This window comes from Dromaius novaehollandiae, chromosome 18, assembly GCF_036370855.1.
Source record: "Dromaius novaehollandiae isolate bDroNov1 chromosome 18, bDroNov1.hap1, whole genome shotgun sequence".
Lineage (NCBI taxonomy): Eukaryota > Metazoa > Chordata > Aves > Casuariiformes > Dromaiidae > Dromaius > Dromaius novaehollandiae.
Genome location: NC_088115.1, coordinates 10,079,333 through 10,099,407, shown reverse-complemented (window position 1 = coordinate 10,099,407; position 20,075 = coordinate 10,079,333). Strand labels below are relative to the sequence as shown.

Sequence of the window (20,075 nt, the reverse complement as noted above, 5' to 3'; positions counted from 1 at the left end):
GAGCATATGTACACACACTTTTGTGCATATTCATTAAATACAGCTAACTAAATAAAAACAATTGCAACTTGCTAAAGAGTGATTCAGTTAGTAAGGCCTTATTTGTTTAAAAGAAGAAAAAAACAAAAAACAATCACCCTCTACTCCCCCCACCTTAAAGGAAAAAAAGAAAAAAGACAAAGCCAAGTATTTAACTTCAAATTCACAAATGTCTAGACCTCTTAAGCTGTCAGCTGGTTTTAGAAATATGGTTTTTGTAATGTGTGTGATGCGGCTTTCTTTTTCCTTCCCTGGTGAATGGGATTTGGTGGTGGGAATTTTTTTGCTGGAGAGGGGGATTGTTTTTTGGATGTTGGTTGCTTGGAAACTATGCTTCCTGTGGTAGCTTTTTGGGGGGAATTACAGGAATTAAGAAACTTAGTTTCTTAGCTAGTATTCATATAAAAAGGTAAAAGTGTGGGATGAAGAAATCTAGTTGTAAAAGCATTGTCTGTATTGTTTTTAACTTTAGTCAGATGTTTCAGAGCATCTGATATTTTTCCTAAAGATTCTGTAAATGCTTCAGTGCATTGCTTCAGAGTATTAGTTTAACCTTTGAAACATACGCCTACCTTCTGCTCACCAAAATGTTTTCAGATATTTCTACTTCATAGGGGAAGTAGAAGGGGTTCTCCGCTCTCCAGTCCATAACTAGTGAAATAAGTTGGAACTGCTCTTATTTATTTAGAGAATACCTTTAATGCAGACATGCACGTAATAGGCCTTAATTTCCAAAGTGATTCCCCCTTTCAAACTTGGTTTATGTACGTATTCTTGACATGCACCTGAACTTGTTTTTTAGAACACAAAAATAAGTTCATTTTAAAGTCTACTTTAAACTATTCTGCAAAAAAGCAAGTCTTAGTTGAGGACTTTGGGGGGGGGGGCATACACTTTTTAAAAATAATTCTCTCTTCTGATCACTGCAAGAGGATAAGCTTTGTGGCATATCCTGCAAGTAAGCAAATCTGTTTTGAACCACTGCTCCAGGAGGCGGTTTCCAAAGCTAGGAACCCTTCACAATGCATGCTTTATCACAGGCTTTTTTTTTAGACTAAAGGATTTCAACTTGCCTTTTATTCTTTTTCTTTTTTTTTTTGTTTGTACTACTGGATTTCTTAACCAATGAAATGTTTCAGTCCTCTTCCTTCTTTTAACATAATCTGAGCTTAAGTAGTCTGTGTCTTTTGTTCCTCATGCATACTAGAGTTGTGGGAAAGCTAAAGAAAAGCGGTGCTTGCTGTAATACTGAGAACTGCTGGAATCAGCTTGTGTTTGGTTGTGTTTTATGAAGATTTTTCAGCAAAGTTACTGTTCCAACAGCTGCAGACTATCTGATGTTTCTAATTTTGTAACACTGACTTTTTGCTTCGCTACCTGCTTTACTCTGCTAAACTGCTTCTGAATTAAGAACCTGCCTTGGAATGATATTTATGACGGCCCAAGAGATTTGCAAATTGAGAATTAGTTGCAAAGATTTTCGTGACGGGCAGCATCTTTATACATCTGTACTGACAAGGTTCACACCAGTTAATCGTTTGCTATTCAAATATCATTTTCTTGGCATTGTAAAATTTACCAAAAGGTGTTTGCTGCCTTGTGGCTAAGTACAAGCCCTTCTTGACTACCTTTTCTCCTAAATAAAGAAAAAGCTGAATTGTTTTCTTTCCTTTCAATGTTCCCTTTCATATCATTGAGTATAACTTATATGCAGCTACTAATTTGGCATAGAATTAAACATAACCTAGACAGATTTCTTCAAAAGTGTCTCAAAAAAGGATATGCAGTTGTGATCTCAGAATTTTTTACAATACTAAAATATGTGGCATCTCTCTCAAATCTTCATACTTTGTCCACATTGTCTCTGCTGGGGTATTATTGGCAGTGCTCTTTTGAAGTGTGATTTTATTTTATTTTCCTGCCATCACTTGTGTGCATGTTTATCTTCTATCTTTAGTATACTTATGGCTTTACTTGAGCAGTGCTGTGCAATTGCAATCCTCTTTCTTCTGGATTTCATTGTTCTGAGGGAACAGATGCTTTGCTCCGAGGTCTGCGCCTGGCTGGTGTTTCTTCTTTCCAAGGCTGGTTGCAGCGCTCTACGCACTGCATTCGAAGCAGTATTTTTTTCTCTCTCACAATAAGGAAGAATTCATCTGTTTTGCTCACCGATACCACTGCTGAGGACAAGATTGGCTTTGTGGTTTTTCTTGAGGATCAATAATGAAGCTTTGGAATTCCCCATGTTGTTTGCCATGGAAAAATGATGAAGAGAGCAAAAGATAGTGAAGGCCTGCGAAAAGTCACTTGCCTTCCCTACTGTTGGAATAACACTTAAGTCCTAGGTCATGTAACTTTAAGCCAGTGCTGCTGCTTAAAGAAGCAGTTCTGTCCTGTCACTGGTAGCTCTTTTCTGCTTAGGTGTCTCTGCCTTACGCTGACATAGATGTTTGTGCGACCTTGGTGCAAACTAGAATGGGGAGCTGATCTGTTAAGCATTTCTGTCTGGGATGGTTTTGGCTTGGGTAATTCCTTGACCTAGTTTTCTGCAGTTATACAAATGCATATGATTTGCATGATCTTTAGGAGAAAAATGTATTTGAAATGTTGATGAATGGACTTTAAGCTGATTGACTTCTTCCAAATACTTCAGTTAATGATTTAGTAGTTGACTGTTGTCATGGTACTGTGTATTCTGAGAAGAAAAAAATATATATTTAAGTGATTTCTGAAAATTGTATTGGTTTTGTCTGAAGTAAGGAAACATTTTCATCCTGCTCTCCTGTTTGTATTCCATTTCTAGGGGATTTTTACTTTAGATTAGCTTAGGTGCAATCAAAACTGCTGTCTAAAATTGTAGGATAGATGATTTGCAGTTAATCAAAGCATATGAAATGAGAAATTGTGCTGTAATACAAATTGTGTATACTGCGTTGAATATTCAAGAGTATTGTATGAATGCTTGAACCTATAATTTTACTGCTTCCCTGCTGATTTTAAGACATACAGAACAAGAAATTGTGACATATGAAATGGCTGATGATAGTCTCTCTTTCAAACAGAAAGGAGCGTCCGATATCACTGGGCATCTTCCCCTTGGCACCGGGAGATGCACTGCTGACGCCTGAAACTCAGAGAGAAGCAGGGGAAACGCCTGGATCGGAGCATTGGAAATTTCATGAGCTAAGCCAGCCACGGTCCCACACCAGCCTGAAGGTGAGTAGGTAGCTTGTCTGCCATGCGTATTATGAGAAATTCTCAAAAAAGGACTACTGAAAGAAACAGTTTGGGCTGGATTTTTGGTATGAGTGTGGTAATGCAAGGTAGTTTTCTTGTTCATTTTCCTTTTTTCTTTTTTTTTTTTTTCTTCCTCCCCTGTTCCATTAAGGACCACTTCCAAAAAGCTGGTCACTTGTTCTTTACAGCCTAGGTATGTAACTGGATAGTATAAACGGGTCTGCTGATTTAATGTGGTGGTAGAAGGAAAGCTTCGATTACTATAGAGGCAGTACTGTAATACAGCCTTCGCCTACTATCAGGAGTATAGCGTAGGTATACCACAGAGCTGAGAATGACCTAACTTTCCTAAATCAGCCTGTTATACGATTTCCCTTACATGTAGCTTGGCTATAATTCCTCCAGTTGTTCTCCACTCCAACAGTGAGAGGGTGGCAAAGGGAAAACAGCAGTGAGAAAAGTGGGGAGAGCGGAGATGGAGTGCCGTGAACCTGGCAGCCAGGACCAGGGTGCAGTAACGCAGCAGGAGGGGAGGGATCCGCAGCAGGAAGGACCCAAAATATATAAAGCCTTCCTATATCTTTATGTTGGTGAGCAGTTTGGAAGGCTGTGACTGTACTGTTATATCTGAAGATGCATGCAGCAGCTGAAGGGGATTTTTTTTGGCCTAAAAGGCATATGGAGGTAATAGGAAGAGTGAGTAACAGCTAATTATAAATAGACAAAGTGACAAAATGAGTTTGAATCTAAAATTTTGTCACTTAAACTGTTGACTATGACCCTCTTGGGATTCTTTCTGTTCTCCTTCAATAAACTGACAGATCTTAGGACAGCTGACTGAATTACAACCTAGACTTTTAACTAAGAGTAGGTAGAGCTGAGGTATAACAGGAAGTCTCTGATCTCATCCTGTCCGCTCAAAAAATTATACTAGTTACTGTAATTGTTAAAATAGATTTTTTTTTAGTTTAATGCTTCTAAAAATACTGTACTGTTAAAAAAAAGAAAATGTACATAAAACAGCAAACTGATCTTTTAAACTTAGTCAGAATAAGTTCTTTAGGTCCCGAGCAGTATCTTTGCTTTATAGATGTGAGTATAGAGTAGTCCTCAAATAAAGCTGTTGAATAACATGATATATTGAGGTCATGACCAGGATTTGAATTTTTTTTTCTAATGGCGATTTCCTCCCTCCCCAGAATACTTTAAGATCAAGTACAAGGTGTTGGCAAGATACTGTTGCCTTCAGGCATCTGTTTTTCATTCATGCATGAGCATTTCACTGATGGACACTGGTTCCTCAAAAAACTCAGAGTAGATGTCGGGGTGGAGGGGAAGTATGGACTGATAAGACTGGGTAGTCTGTAGCTTTATAAGGTAATAACATGAATGGATATCATTGGAAGGCAGCATACAACTGTGTACCATTCTGTACTGTTTCTTTCTGCATATCATTGCACAAGAGCTACTGCTTCTCCAGATTCAATGACCTGATTTTTAAGCTAATTTGTCAGTTTTCAGGAAAAGGTGGGAGGTTTTGCTTTGTTTTGGCAACATTGCTTAAAAAGCAATGACTTTGCTAAAGTATTGACTTTCAATCATCTAGTCTTTGAGATGATATCTTGGTTTTCCTGAAATTAATGGAATTGTATTTAAATTTTTCACTAGTTTCCAGAACAAGTGTTCATGATGATTCAATGAACGTAGTTCCCAAGAGTTAGCTAAGAAATTCGGTAGATAAAGCAAAATCAGAAACTTAAAATATATGGGATTATTTGAAATTCCTGTAAGCAAAGGACCACTTGCTTTACTGCTTTCCTTTGAGCTATCACACTATTTTTCTTGAGCTGTGTGTGTGAAAGTCAGTGGTCAGTCTTCGCTGCCTCAGTGGTGCTTTGGAATACAAAGATGAAGAAATGTTTGAACAGGGCTGACATTTTTTTTGAGGTTTTATTCCCTGTGTGTGTGAACTCTGGATTCCCTTGATAAGGGGTACCATTTCCTCCCTCTCTAACTGTTTGCAGAAGTATGAATCATTACTAGTGGCTGAACTTCACCAGTTCAAAAGGCAGTTGGGTAAATTGTGTAGCCAATTTTAGAAAATGGGCACCAAGTGTCTAGTATAACCCCTTAATATATGGGTTTTGTTGCCTTGAATAAATAAGTACAGGATAAGCATACGTATCTTCTTATTGCTTTGGAGATGTCTGTTAGTTGGCTGTTTTTTGAATAGCTTTGTCAGAGTATCAAATACCAATTATTGGTTATTTTGGAATTTACTAAAAAGATGAAAACTACTAGTAATTAATAGGGACAGGTTTTGCAAGTGCTGAATTTTGTTTCTAAGGCTTGCAAATTCCATGTGAGGATCCTACTGTGGAGATGCAAGCTTTTCATTTAAGCAGATACACATAAACTATGTGCAGCTTTTCTTCCCTCCCTCAAACTTTAAAAATGTTATCTTGCAAGTAAACTCCAAAAGCAAAAATACGGAATCTACAAATCCAAATACTCCTATACCAAGTGAGAGAATACTTGTTTATACAAAGCCCTGGTTTGCTTTTCAAGAAGGAAAGGGAAACTGAATTTTAAGATTATTTTAAACGGATACTAGCAGCACATTGAATTAATACTTCAGAAAATCTAAATTTGCTTCATCCTCGACAAAAGGTTTACTATTCTGAGCTAACAAATACTTGCTCTTTAAATGTCATAGGATGTCTAAGAGTTTTGCTTTCACCTTTGATTCACAAACAGAACCTTAAAAGAACTTTTTGTCAAGACTTAACTGTTCTGTGTTCATTTTCTACATACCAGTTTCAATGTTTCATCTTGAAATTTCCTGAGGAGATTCTTCTAATAGTGAATACAAGAAAACTTTGGCTTAGAGACCAATTTGTTTTCGTATCTGCAGTGATTTCTTGTTCACTAGTATGCTGCTGTTTCAGTCGTGGTTAAGACGTCTGAATGCTGGCACAATTCTGATCGTGGAAGAGGAGTGAAAAACTGAATGAAAGGAGACAAGGTCCAGAAAAGGGCTGCTAGTATTATCAGGTAGTAGCTTCTAGTTATATCAAGGGCAGTCTAGTCCTGCCCTTGAACAGTCTATCCTGACTCAGCCCTGTCTCTGTGTAGCGCTCATAAACCTGAGTTCAGTGGCTAGATTCATTTCCATATTTTTGGTTCTCCGTACAGTGCCACTGTAATGTAGTGTTGCCAGTAAGCAAGTTCTAAGAAGGAGCTGTTTACTAATGTTCCTTAGTTATTATGAAATCCAACCAGATAAGTAGTCATTGCCATTCAGTATCTCATTTAAACTGTCTTTAAGCACTTTCCAGTCTGAATTCTAAGCTCTGGATGACATTGAGAATGAGTGAAGAGCTTGCAAATAGTATAGTTTTATACCAGTTGAATCAATGTTCTGTAACATTGAAGCACTGATAACTTCTTGAGAAGTTATTTCAAGATATCATGCACATTTTGAATAATTAAAATTTCAGAGTTTTGGGAAAGCTGTCAGCAATTCATTGTGCAGTTAGTTCTTAATTTAGGAGTATCACCTGTTGTCTGGAAGACTTAACAGACAAGCATCAAACTTTTGGCCATGCCTTATCAACCAAGATCGAACAGTGAGATTTAAAATAAAGGCATGCTTTATGTAGCTATAACCTCCTTAACAGACATGACACTACAGCCATAGTCTCAAGATGATATTGCCAGTACTGGCTTAAGGTATTGCTTCCATTCCTATTTCTTTGTGTTTCCATATTCTTTAGTAAAATACATTCATTTTGGCACTCGCTTTTTAATTTTTATCCTTAACGCTCCTAATAACTTTGTAATGTGTGTTGATTTTTATCAATGATAATGTTCAATTTTAGGATGAGCTCTCCGATGTTAGCCAGGCAGGCTCAAAATCTACTACTCCAGCATCAACAGCTGCTTCAGATGTACCTGCACTGCCTGCTGAAACTCCCCAAAAGGAAGATGTTGAAGGGCTTGCAAAGGGTGCAGATGTGCCAAATGAGAAGCTGGACATAAGCAAGAACATTGAAGTACAGGTAGCTCAAGAGACAAGAACTGTGTCCATTGGTAAGCTGCTTTAGCTATTTAGCATTATTACAGGCCTCATACATAATCCATTAGAAAATCTCTTAATTATTGTGCCAGGAATGAGAGAGAATTTTTTTTTTTCTTAGTATTTTTAGGAGCACAAAATATTTATAAGAGGTAGGAGTCCATTGTTCATTGGTGGCTTTAGCCCTTCTTTTTCTAGGATTAGAATTACCTATGACATTCCCTTTTGAACAGCAAAAATAGCACTTGTCTAGACATAGCCATGAAATGAGACAAACATCTGCTTGGTTCCAAATGCTGAAATAGTGGGGAATGACTAGCATTTAGAGATAAAGGCCTTGTCTAAAAATTGAATTTTTACCTATTGCTGGTGAGAGCTGCAACTGAACTGCTCTTCATTTATGGGTGAGGGTAGTGTATGATCAGCTTATGCGCCAAAGAAAGTGAAACCTTCTCAGAACACTGGAAAACTGCATTCAAATTTTTGCTATATGATTACATTTTAATAGATGAGTTGAGTTCAATTCAGGTGATGCTTAGAAATTCCAGTGTCTGCACTGGAGTATCATAAAATCTATAGATCTTCTCACTTGACCAATGACTCCTATCAAGCCAGCTGTTGACAGGCATCTGTTAATGATTATTAATGTTGTATGTCACAAAGTGGTTGTGTTTTATGGAGACGTACCACTTGCTTTTCCTAAGGTGGAAATGAAAATGAAGAAAAATCTGAAGTTCAAGCAATTATTGAGTCAACTCCGGAGTTGGATATGGATAAAGATCTCAGTGGATACAAAGGCTCCAGGTAAGTCATGTACTGTCCTTTGAGCAGGAGGACCATTTTAGAAGCTACCAGAGTTCAGTTTTGAACTTGCAGCTTGTTTTGGAATTTTAACAGCCTGAGATCATGTATTATATAATGAGTTCCCTACTTCTGTGACCTTATTTCTTTTCCCAAATACCTCAAGAGGTTTTATGTGCAGCAGCAGTTCTTGTTGCTGTTGCTACTCTTGAAGTGAATGTTCAGGGTACTTCATATTACAGTGGTTTTAAGAATGCTTAGATATTTTTTTTTTCCGTGTTCCCTGTGAAGGGTGTATATCAAAAAGACCTTTTCTCCCTAGATCTAGGTTTAAAAAAATTAGGTTTTTTCAGGTTACGTTCTTGCATTTTCACCCATATCTTTACAGTCTGCACTTATGACTTATTTGGAAAGTACTACAGTGTTTGTTTATCAGATACCACTGGTGTGCTCCCAGTGCTGGTGGAATGCTTTTGCCTAGCTCTGAGTCCCTGCTGGTTTTTGCATGTGAAGGATAACATTCTTTTAAAAGCTGTAAAGCCCCATTGAAAACTAACATGTGCTATTTCAGTAGCAGGGGGAGTGTCCCACCCTTTAGGTAAGCCCTGGACAGTTTAGCTGCTAGTTCTTGAAATATTTGCTCTGCTTTTCATTCTGGGAATTACCTTCTATAGTGAATGTTAATGGCTCAGTCTTTGAGTGAAAGGAAGTCTTTCTGGCGAGAGGAATATTCTGATCTGACTGCTTAATTCTCTCGTGTTCTTAAAGTTAAATGACTCCCTCCTTGGCTGAACTGTCTCTTCTTTAGGTTCTTAGGCTGACTAAGCTGTGATGGAAGTTCTGGATGCCAAACTTGATGTTCTCTCATTTGTTAAAATCCAGAGAGCTCAAAATCCACAACCTACTCCAAGTTTGGGGTCTTGGTGCCAAAGTAGTATTTGAAAATAGAATTTAGGATTCTAAGCCAATTGGCAGCTTGCAAAAGTTCTGTGTTTTTAATGTGGTAACAAATGAACTATAAGTAAAATAATAGAGAACACTTTTTCTTCAGCGTGGGAATAGTTTCTTCCTGCTTTTTGTGATTTATTTGTTTTAATTCTTTCAATAGCACTCCTACCAAAGGTATAGAGAACAAGGCATTTGACCGTAATACAGAGTCACTCTTTGAAGAGCTGTCATCTGCTGGTTCTGGCCTAATTGGAGATGTGGATGAAGGTGCAGATTTACTGGGTAAGACAGGTTATTTTAAACATGCCTCATGTACAGTGCTTTTTCTAATTAGTGCAGTGTTCCCTTTAAATTATCCTTACTAGATTTGCTGTTAGGATTCATTTGCATTAAAATCTTAGCGTCATCCTAAGTGGTTACTAGAGTTGCGCGAAAAGTTGGAGAATGTGTGTGTTTTTTCAATATAAGAGTTTTGGCTATAATCTTTTGGAGCACTCCTTATACTATTCTCTATTTCAGTTTTCCCCTTATGGTGCCAAACATGAGGATGTGTCCAGTGCTTTGCATTTAGAATTTTATCTTGAGCTGAAGCAATCTTTTTCTTAACTTTATGTAGTTTAATTCAGGTTGTGCCAATCTATAATGACCTGACTATCATGTCTATATGGAATTTGACCTGTAAGAGAGTGAATGCAACATACTGCAATAGTAGTCACTTGAGAACCAAGCCATTAATTAAGGGGGGGAAAAACTTGCATCCCCCCCCCCCCCCCCCAAACTGCTTGTTGCCTCTTCTGTGTTAACAAAATACAGGTTTTGGGGATGTATCAGGAACAGAAGTCCATTAAAAAAATGATCCATCTATACGTGGCATAAGTCTTGTACTATAACAAGGTATTTTGGGCCACTTCAGTGTTCAGGCCTCATTTTGAAGTAATGTAAGCAAGTATTTTGGAATGTATAGAATGCAGATGTAATTCTTGTGTGTTTTAGAAATGGATTGTGTATAGAAAAATCTTTTTGTTGTTGTTTCTGTCCTCTGACAGAGCGGAAATACAAATTACTATTTTTGGGATTGTTTTGTGAGTGCAATCTGGATTTCTAGTGGTTCAGTGTTCCACCAGAAACTTATTTTATATGGAGCAGGTAATATTCCTGCAAGATATAAGTGATTTGCAATGATGAGGCCCAGTTCCAGTCTAAAGTCATGGGTTTCCTTTGTTACTCTGTACTGCATTGAGTCTCGAGTAGTGAGGGCCACCCCATCCTAGCTGGAACATACGTCATCCAAAACTCCTGCGCTCTGTTGTCACAGGTACAGCTAATGACGCATTCTGTGTACAGAAATACAGTCGCTGGAGAAAGTATTATTGTTTAGCTACTACTGTCCTTTATTAACAGGATAAATTAGTTAAAGAAATCAAATTTCTGTCAGGACTTCCTGATAAAAGATGCTTTGTTTTCCATGGGCAAAAATAATAGCACCCTTTAGTATAATGTAGCAAAAGTTTGTTACTGACTTTCTTAGCAGGTTTTTTCCCCAATAAAACCATTGCTATAAAGCAAGAGCATCCTAACTGCATTTGTTATGCAGAGTGTGTTGATCTAGTTTTACTATGTGATCACTATTTCCTTACAATACAACCATAGTTGGAACTAGTCTGTTTTACCTGAAAGCCACATCTGCATCCAGGATATTCGGTGGGGATTTTTAATCATTTGGCTTCCTTCTAAATGAACATTAAATTTTAGTTTTGCATTCTGTAAAAATAGTTAATTGAGATTCTCTAATCTGCTTTCTCTTGGGCTGCATACCCAGGGGAATATTCTGGTGTGTATGCTTTCTTTCTTTAAAAAAAAAAAAAAAAAAAAAAAAAATCTTTGAAATCTGTTGCTTCTACAGTTAGGCGTTCTTGGCTGCTGCTCTCATATAACACATTCTCTGCATTTTTTTCCCTGCTTGGTAACGTTATTTTTGCCCTTTCACTCCTAGCTTTCTAGTTTGGTTTTTTTGTTTTTCCTCACATTGTAAGGGATCCTGAAACCAGTCAGAAGTCATCCTAGGTACTTTTTAATCTATGAATACTGAAAACACTTAAAGCAATATTTATTTGAATAAAAACTTCTTGATGATTGTAGCGTAGGGGACTTTGATTTCTCCAGATATTGATAAAGTAATAATAGCTGATCTGAGTTACTTCAGTAACTTAATGGCATTTATTTTTAATCCAAAATTCAGAGAGAAATTCCAAGAGATGAAGCTTTGACTTGCATGTCTATTTTTTAAGTACCATTTTTACTGTTTGGTTTTTTTAATCATCATCACTTAGATCTGCGATTATCAAAGTTGTTTGAAAGACTGTGGTCATAGAATATTAAAAAGGCCTCCACAACTAATATCTCTTAAGTTCTGTTGTTAACATCAAATTAGCATACCTTGTGCACTTATCAGTGGTAGTAATGGTAGGTTTAATCTGAAAACAGTTTTGCTATGCAAGATGTAGAATATTTTATGTTTAAAAGTGTTGTGTTTTTTGTTTTGTTAATCCTGTGATTGGTATTACTTTAGGCATGCAAACAACATATTAAGAAATTAATTTCCAGAAGTTTAGGTAATACTGAAGTAATTAAGTAAAAAATAGTTAAGTTTACTTTTTCATAGTAGCATGTGTATTTTGAGCTTTTAGTGAATGGCTTAGCATTTCTAAGTACTGTGCTTCTAAACTATTTCACAGAAATTAAGATAGCCTTTTAATAAGTTATTTTTAAGTAGTCTAACCAATGAACAATGTCACAATGCTGACTTTTTTTTTAATGTCTGTCTTTCCTATGAATCCTGCTTCTATTCACATCACATTTCACTTCATGTTTTTGGTCTTGGCTTTGTTTGAGTTCACACTTACTTCGTAAGGTTAAATATTTTATTGCTCTTCAGTCATACTACACCTCACATGAACTGTTTCTTGTTCTTGTTTTTGCTCTACATGGAATGCATGGGCTTAAAGACCATAATTTCTTTGGTAAGGTATCATTTGCTCTGGGGAGGTCTGCAGGGCTTTTGCATTCTGAGCTTTCTAATTGAGCATGTCTAATGTCTATAACTGACATACTTTTGAATGTAGCATATGATGTAAAAGACAGTTGAGCATTATGAACTTAATTTTTTGTGCACAAACACTTCCCCATTGATGCCACTTTTGTTTTTTGAATTAGTAGTACTGTAAGCTCTTCAGAATGTATAGAATATTTGGAAGTAGCACTAGCCACACTCATCTGTGGTTAGCCAGGGCTGCTTTTAGGCTTTAGTTGAAGATGGAGGGGGAAAGCTAGTTGTAGAAGGTAGGTCCTCAAACTTCAGATAGCTCACAGGTTTTTTTTTCCTTTTTTTTTTTTTTTTTTTTTTGACAAATTCATCATACTTAAAGTCAACTAGTTTTGACAATGGCAAAACATAAGTTGTAAAAATGTTCATTTCATTTGTTAAATTATTTTGTTTGTTTCCTTTGGAAAGGAATGGGTCGTGAGGTTGAAAACCTTATTTTGGAAAACACTCAGCTGTTGGAGACAAAGTAAGTGTGAATGTATATATTTTAAAAAAAAGAAAGAAACAAGCTGGAATGAATAACTGCCCTGTTACTTTGTTCATGCTTTCCAAGTAAATCCCCCTTTAACTGTGACTTTATGGAACATTGAACTCTTATCACTTGTTAAATAATGTACATATATCCTTAGAGCTCTCCACAGCCATGTATTTTACTCCTCTCTCGGAAAGCAGCTCTTGATTTGTCCTTAACATGCCTGCATACTTGCTTCAGAGACTTACATGGGTCTCTGTGAATGTCTCCTGTCTTTAACACGCAACAAAGGCAGATGTGTAATCAGTGTGGCAGAGGAGCGAAGGCCGTACACTTAAAGTGCTATATCTATCATGTGATCAGGAGTGACAGCATGACAGAGTTGTGTGAAATAGGTGGTTGTCCATCTTCCATTCTTCCTCTTTCCAAGCAAATCCACATCTTCATATTTGGAATATTTAAATGTACCTTCAGTTTTAAGAGTGGTGGTGGTATAAGTCTTGGGAGTTTGTAGGTATATTTGGCTAAATATATAGCCTAACTGGTATTCTTCCTCTTAGGAATTTTGAGGATTTAGGAAGCAAAAGCTGGCCTTGTTCTTGTAAGGCTGCAGGGAACGCAGTGCGATGCCATAGTGCAAGGTCAACTCTCTGCCTTTTCTGTTAGCAACACAGTTGTAACTGCAGTAGGCTAATCCACTGGAGTGCCACTGAGGGTTTCAACCTCTTTGTTAACTGCTCTGGCTCATCAGTAATTTCTCGTAATGCAGTGGTACTAGTGTGCATCAAAAGAGTTTGATGCGAGGGAGGGTTTGGCCTGTTTTACGAAAGCTGTGACTTTTCATAGCAACTCTGTGTAAGAAATTCATTTGTAGATCTTCAAGTTCAGGAATAAAATTAAACTGAAGCTAAACTTACTATGAGACCATAATCATCTTTGTAATAACATATTTTAAATGTTTGCATAGAAATGCACTGAATGTAGTGAAGAATGATTTAATAGCAAAAGTGGATGAATTGACCTGTGAGAAGGATGTGCTGCAAGGAGAATTAGAGGCTGTAAAACAAGCAAAGCAAAAGCTTGAAGAGAAGAATAAGGAACTGGAAGAAGAACTTAGAAAGTAAGTTTAATATGCTGGCTGTAAATAAATAAATAATTAAAATAATAAAAATAAAGAAGAAAAAATCACCGTGGTATCTAATACACTATATTTTTTTTCCCCTAGAGCTCGCGCAGAAGCAGAGGAAGCAAGACAGAAAGCTAAAGAGGATGATGATGTAAGTGGATGTGTGCATGTGTATTTTTGTATGTATAATTTACAGTGGGACATTAGAAGTCCACATGCATTTAGTGCTATTAAACTTCATTGCGTAAGCAGTGGTAAACTTTCTCCCTGTGTAGAAAAGACAGCAGGCGTAAAGATCATAAGTGAACTAAAACTGACCACTTCTAGTTTTCATTCTTCTCTCTATACCCATTATTGTATCATGTTCTTTTTGAAGAAAGGTTTTTAAATTCGATTTATACTACATACAAAGGATGGGAAGAGAGGAAGGTAGAAGGCACTGTGTAGAACTGAGTTAGTTTTACAAAGCCCCAGATGGTTTAACATCTGGAACCGTGCCCTAAACTGACTCTTACCGGAAGGCAGAGGCTGACTCTGCAAGGCCCTGCTGTGCTCCTTTGTTCCTTCTATCTTTGGGTTTTTTTGTGTGTTCAGAGTGATGTCCCTACCGCTCAGCGGAAACGTTTCACTCGTGTTGAAATGGCCCGTGTTCTGATGGAAAGAAATCAGTATAAAGAGAGGTTGATGGAGCTTCAGGAAGCTGTACGATGGACTGAGATGATAAGGTAAAATGCAATTTTAAGGTCTTTGATAGTGCTTCTAAGATTTTACAAGGTTGGTTTTTGTTTGTTTGGGGGGGTGTTTTTTTTGGCTGCAGAGTGGTCTGGTCTGTAGGTTATGAGGCCCTAATTGCTGTTCTGCATGCTTCCACATTTCACCCTGGATAAGTCTGATTTTTAGCTACCTGCATATAATTTATTTTGTCAAACTGAGTTCTTGATCAGACTTCAGTGAAGTGTGTTGCTTCATGTGACGTGTAATAAGCCTCCCTTACTGGGGGGTGTGTACTTTGGGAGAGTTAAACTTTTGTAAACATAAAAATATTCATTGGAGGGGGGCAAGAAAAATGACTATTTGTATGTGTGCACATACCTTAAAGCAATGGGCCCAACTGTCAGCTGCAAAGTAAAATAGTAATAACATGCAGTCAGTCTTCAGATCAGGTGGGATTCATGTATCAGAACTTGGATAGTTCAGGAAAATACGATTTAAAACCGTGCAAGGTTTGTTAAACAGAAGCAGTAAAGATATGATTTGGTCCAACTTGCATCCTGAATACTGAGTTGCCGGGAAAAGGATCCCAGAAGAACTGGTCCTCTGCCCAGCTCCTCCTTGTCGCGCCCCTCCCGGCGCTGTTCCCCTGTCCGCCGGGTAGCAGCGTCATTTGCTGCCGCCTGCTGGTCAGGTGTCATGTTTACGTTTCACTGTCCTATTGCTCTTAAGTGAGAACCATTTTGACTAAGTCTGCGTGAGAAAAATGCATGTTCCCAAGCAGATATGCCTTGCTTTTCTGTAGCTGTTCTCTTCTGTAGAAATCCTCTCCTTCCTATGTTAATGCATGTATGGCTTCAGGAATCAATCTTTTTTACTAATGTCTTGGGGAATAAGACGTTTAAAAATAAAAGGCAATGGTTAAAATAATAATAAAAGAACAGGAGGCAGAAGGATTTAAAATTAAATGTTTTGCCGCTTTCCTCTGACTGTTTTTATTGTAAACTGGTACATAGCCTTGTCTCTTCTGTCTGAAAAGCACTCGCCAGTTGTGGGTTTTGATGCAAATAAGTGTGGAGGATGTTTATTGTGGAACTTTAATTCTACTAACTAGAATTTCAATGTTAAGTTGTTCTCTGAGCACAAAAGAGGTGGTAATATGAAGAAGCAGGCTTTGATACTTTTGATATCTACTACCTTATTTTTTAAATACTAGAGTTACACGCTGTTCTGTTCCTCTCCTTTAGAGTCAATGCTCACTCGGTAAACTTAAAATTCCTTTCTTGTAGAGCATCAAGGGAAAATCCAGCCATGCAAGAAAAGAAGAGATCAAGCATTTGGCAGTTGTAAGTGTTGAAACACAATTGACTGACAAAAATAACCCAAAAGACCCTACCCAATTAGCTGGCACATTTTTGTATGTTAGCTAATTATCTTTTGGCAAATGAAGGTGTCTTAACTGTTTTCCTTTTGTTACCTAGCATGCCAAGTCGGTAAGGCTGTTCTTGAAGACAAATGTATCGTAAGCTGCATCGTATAGTGATTGACTGTGCACTTTGAAGTTAAATACCAAAGTGCTGTAATTTTTTTAGCTGAATGTGCACCAGGACTCTGGTTCTGAGCATTTTAATGGGTTCTTTTTAATGATGGGGAAAAAAGAAATTTGAATAGCTTGTGTGGATTGCATTTATTTCAACTTCCTTTTCCTCTATGAAATACAGCTTACTGATTGTCAAATCATCTTCTCTAACTGAAAACTCTAAATCTAAAAAGGAGGAATAAATGGCAAGATCCTTCTAAAATAATCCTTTTCATGTGGTGGCTTGCTGATAGCTGTTCTATCTTTTAGCATAGAAAATGGTGGGTTTTTTAAAATGGGATTTTATGGTAGTGCATGAACTAATATATTTCATAATATTTGCCTTCTGGATATGATACTTGCATCCTAATTCTACTGATTCTTTATACATTTTTGTTCAAGATAAAGATCCCAGTTAATTTCATAAGTGAATGGGATAATACTACTTTGATTAAAAATATTATTGACATGTGTTTCTGTGCTTTGAGAGGAATGCTGAGTGTGTGATGGCTGCTATGTTGGGCTCCAATTTTTTCAGTCTGTCTTGAGCAGGCTAGTGTATGCAGTGTTTTGCCCACATAGTCGAGCCTGGTCTGCATCTTACAGATCTTAACTGTCATCTTTTTTTCTTCTCCCCCTTAATCTAGTTTTAGCAGGCTCTTCAGTTCATCTAGTAATACAGCTAAGAAACCAGAACCTCCTGTCAACGTTAAATATAATGCTCCAACCTCGCATATTACTCCATCAGTGAAGAAAAGAAGCAGCACCTTATCTCAGTTACCTAGTGACAAATCTAAAGCCTTTGAATTCCTCAGTGATGAGTAAGACACTTTGGTTTTACAATACTAGATATGATGTATCAAATTACTTATTCTTTTAATCCTCTGGCATAAATAACTTGCTGCTAAGTGAATTATAAACATCTAGAATATCCTCCTGAAGTGACTGTTCATACTTGTGAAGTCAGCATAGTGCAGACTGAAATACACAGCACCGGATGAGTATTTGGAGTAGCTGGCGCTGGTATTCCAGTTTGCAAATATCACTGCCTTTCCTAAAAGTGCAGTTAGGCACAAGAGGCAGTACTCCATATGCTTTTATATGCAAATGTTGTAGTTTAAATAACTATACAGATTACTATCATTTTATGTTCATTGATGAAATGCAACAATGTGAGTCAGGCTAACAAGTATTCATATCTTTTTTTCTCTTATGGTATTTTTGGGTGTGGTTTTTTATTGTTTTTTTTCCATACATGTTTTTGACCTAGCAACTTTTAGAACTTGCAAAAATGCATAATCCATGTAGTTCATTAGGGCTACCGAAAATAGACTTTCTGGTTTTGCCTGTCTTTCCCAGATCCCTTAAATAGTCCACAGGAGAGCTTGTGTTCTACAAGTGATGTGCTGAAAACTAGCAGTCTGTTTGATAACCCAGTAGTTTCAGAGATCTTGTCTATTGAGTTTAAGGCAACTCCCATGATGCATTAATATAAAGAATTCTAAAAAGAATAACTAACAGGTTCTTTAATAATGGTCCCTTCCTAGAACTGAAGCCAGTTTAGCCTCACGCAGAGAGCAGAAGAGAGAACAGTATCGCCAAGTGAAAGCACATGTTCAGAAGGAAGATGGTAGAGTACAAGCATTTGGTTGGAGTCTACCTCAGAAGTATAAACAGGTATTATGCTTATGTTTGAGTAATGGCGGCAACTTCATGTTCTGTAAATTTGAACAGCAGATTCGGGAACAAAGTATTATTTCAGTCTGAGTGATTCCAGCATCTTTTTTGTCATAGTTTGAACTTTTACAGTTAAAAGTTTGGTCTTTCTGAAGAAAAGCATAAAGCAAAACTGTCAAGCATATTTAATGAAGTATGACCACCTGATTCCTAAGGTTGCAAATTTCTTTTTTTACTGAGTAAAGTATTTCCCCCTCCTCTTCCTTCCCCCCCCCCCCCGCAATGTTTTCTGCCTAGGTGGCAAATGGTGGCCAGGGTGACAACAAGATGAAGAACTTACCTGTACCTGTTTACCTGAGACCTTTAGATGAGAAGGATACATCTATGAAGGTATGATTTAGAGACTGGACCTTTGAGAACTTATAGCTTGATTTTTTTTTTCAATTTTTTTTAAGATTCATTTGTTTTCTTTATGTAATGAAGTAGCTTCTTTTTAAAGCATAGGCAATTCAGAGTTCAAACTTCAGTAAAAAGTACATAATTTTAACCTTTAACAAATTCCTTAGTGAACTGCAGAAATATCTTAATTCTGATAATAGATAGCATACTTAAGTGTGAAGCAATGTGTCTGTCTTCTTAGTTTAGCTGATTAGTTATTTTTCAAAAATCAGAAAAGTTTTGTGTTTTCAACTGAAGTACTTTTTCCCTCAAGCTGTGGTGTGCTGTGGGGGTGAACCTATCAGGAGGAAAAACACGAGATGGAGGGTCTGTGGTTGGTGCTAGCGTATTCTACAATGACATGACTGGTTTGGATGCAGATGGCAACAAGCAGCGAACAGGATCTCAAAGTAGCTTAGATAGACTAGACCAAGAACTGAAGGTAAGAACCATGATCATGTGGCATGTTGAATAATTAGCATGGTTAAACAACTTTGTCTTAGGTCAGTACTGTCTTTGGTCAGTTTGCTATTTAGTGGTAATGAATATAGTTTTCTCAGGAAGTCATCAGCACAAGGTGTTTGGGATATTGAATCCAACTACTAAAAAGATTTATTTATTTATTTAGGCACCTGTGCCTTTGCTTAGACTTTAGTCTTTATGTTTTTATGAACTTGAAACAATGAATGGAACTCATACTAAAAGCCTAAAAACAAAGGCGGTGTGTTGCATTTTGGCTTGAAAAGCTTTGGGACATAGCACTAATCTATGAAGATATTGAGTATGGCAGCAGGCATGTAAATGCACAGCTTTACATTTGTTCAGCTTTATAATTGAGCAGTTTCATCATTTTCTATGTAGGTATGAAGTGAGAGTTTTTGTCTCCCAAATCCACTGAGAACAATTAAATAACTTTAGTTTTGTAATGGCATTAAAATTACATAAATATGTGATAAGTTGAATATGTTTCTTTAATTGATAATGTAAGAATATATAAGATCAGTGGCAGTAGTTTTGTTCTTGTTCCCCTTCCCCCTTCTTATTGTCGTTCACTTCTGTTCTGGCTTTATTCTCCTTCAGGACCAGCAGAAGGAGCTGAAACATCAGGAAGAATTATCCAGTCTAGTTTGGATCTGTACTAGCACTCATTCTGCTACAAAAGTTATCATTATTGATGCTAATCAACCAGGAAATATTTTGGATAGTTTCATTGTTTGCAATTCTCATGTGCTTTGTATTGCTAGCGTACCAGGTAAAGACTTAGATGTTCTGGCTCCTGCTTTGAGTTTATCTTGTTCAGATTTTTTATGCAATAAAAAAGTCAAGATTTGTTAATTTTTGTGGTAAAATGATACTGTGACAGTAATAAGAAAGTTTAGTTGAAGGGAAAATTTCTTGAGTTTTTGCTCTCCCGTTCTACTCTTGAATTGGTTCTTGACCTGAATTATCAGTAATTTGAAAAGTAGAGATGGTAATCACCCAGACCAGGTATTTTGTCTGCTGTATTATAAAAATATGCAGTAGTGCCAATGTTTTATAGAATTGTGAACTTCATGAAAGAAAAATATATGGGCTTTTTAAAGAGTTGCCTGTAGAGGGAATCTCCCTTAAGGAGACTTACAATTTTGCATTAAACAAAGTAATATTGAGGGTATATCTGGATAGTGTACTGAGGGCAGTATAATAGGAGGATATGCTTCTGGAAAAGAACCCAACTGTGCTTTTGGATTACTTGTTAGCTTATGCTTATAGAAGTCTATAGCATGACTTTTAGTGAAGTGGTTTTGTTTAATAGGCTCAGAAGAAAACACTTTGGAGGGAAGCTGTCAAATTAATAAAATGAAAGAGGCTTCTTAATGAGAATGA

General features: G+C 37.0%; 1 protein-coding gene across 5 annotated transcripts in view; it reads left to right on the top strand.

Moving 5' to 3' along the window:
* The window catches only part of SPAG9 (sperm associated antigen 9), a 72,802-nt gene that overhangs the window by 34,580 nt on the left and 18,147 nt on the right, over positions 1 to 20,075 (top strand). For all 5 annotated transcript variants that reach the window (XM_026099129.2, XM_026099130.2, XM_026099128.2 and 2 more), the window contains 14 exons: positions 3,102 to 3,255; positions 7,158 to 7,368; positions 8,059 to 8,158; positions 9,264 to 9,385; positions 12,615 to 12,672; positions 13,646 to 13,798; positions 13,904 to 13,955; positions 14,399 to 14,529; positions 15,805 to 15,861; positions 16,742 to 16,915; positions 17,642 to 17,771; positions 18,069 to 18,161; positions 18,484 to 18,651; positions 19,290 to 19,461. In XM_026099129.2, coding sequence (XP_025954914.2) covers positions 3,102 to 3,255; positions 7,158 to 7,368; positions 8,059 to 8,158; positions 9,264 to 9,385; positions 12,615 to 12,672; positions 13,646 to 13,798; positions 13,904 to 13,955; positions 14,399 to 14,529; positions 15,805 to 15,861; positions 16,742 to 16,915; positions 17,642 to 17,771; positions 18,069 to 18,161; positions 18,484 to 18,651; positions 19,290 to 19,461 — 1,775 coding nt within the window. The remainder of the gene's footprint in view (positions 1 to 3,101; positions 3,256 to 7,157; positions 7,369 to 8,058; positions 8,159 to 9,263; positions 9,386 to 12,614; positions 12,673 to 13,645; positions 13,799 to 13,903; positions 13,956 to 14,398; positions 14,530 to 15,804; positions 15,862 to 16,741; positions 16,916 to 17,641; positions 17,772 to 18,068; positions 18,162 to 18,483; positions 18,652 to 19,289; positions 19,462 to 20,075) is intronic.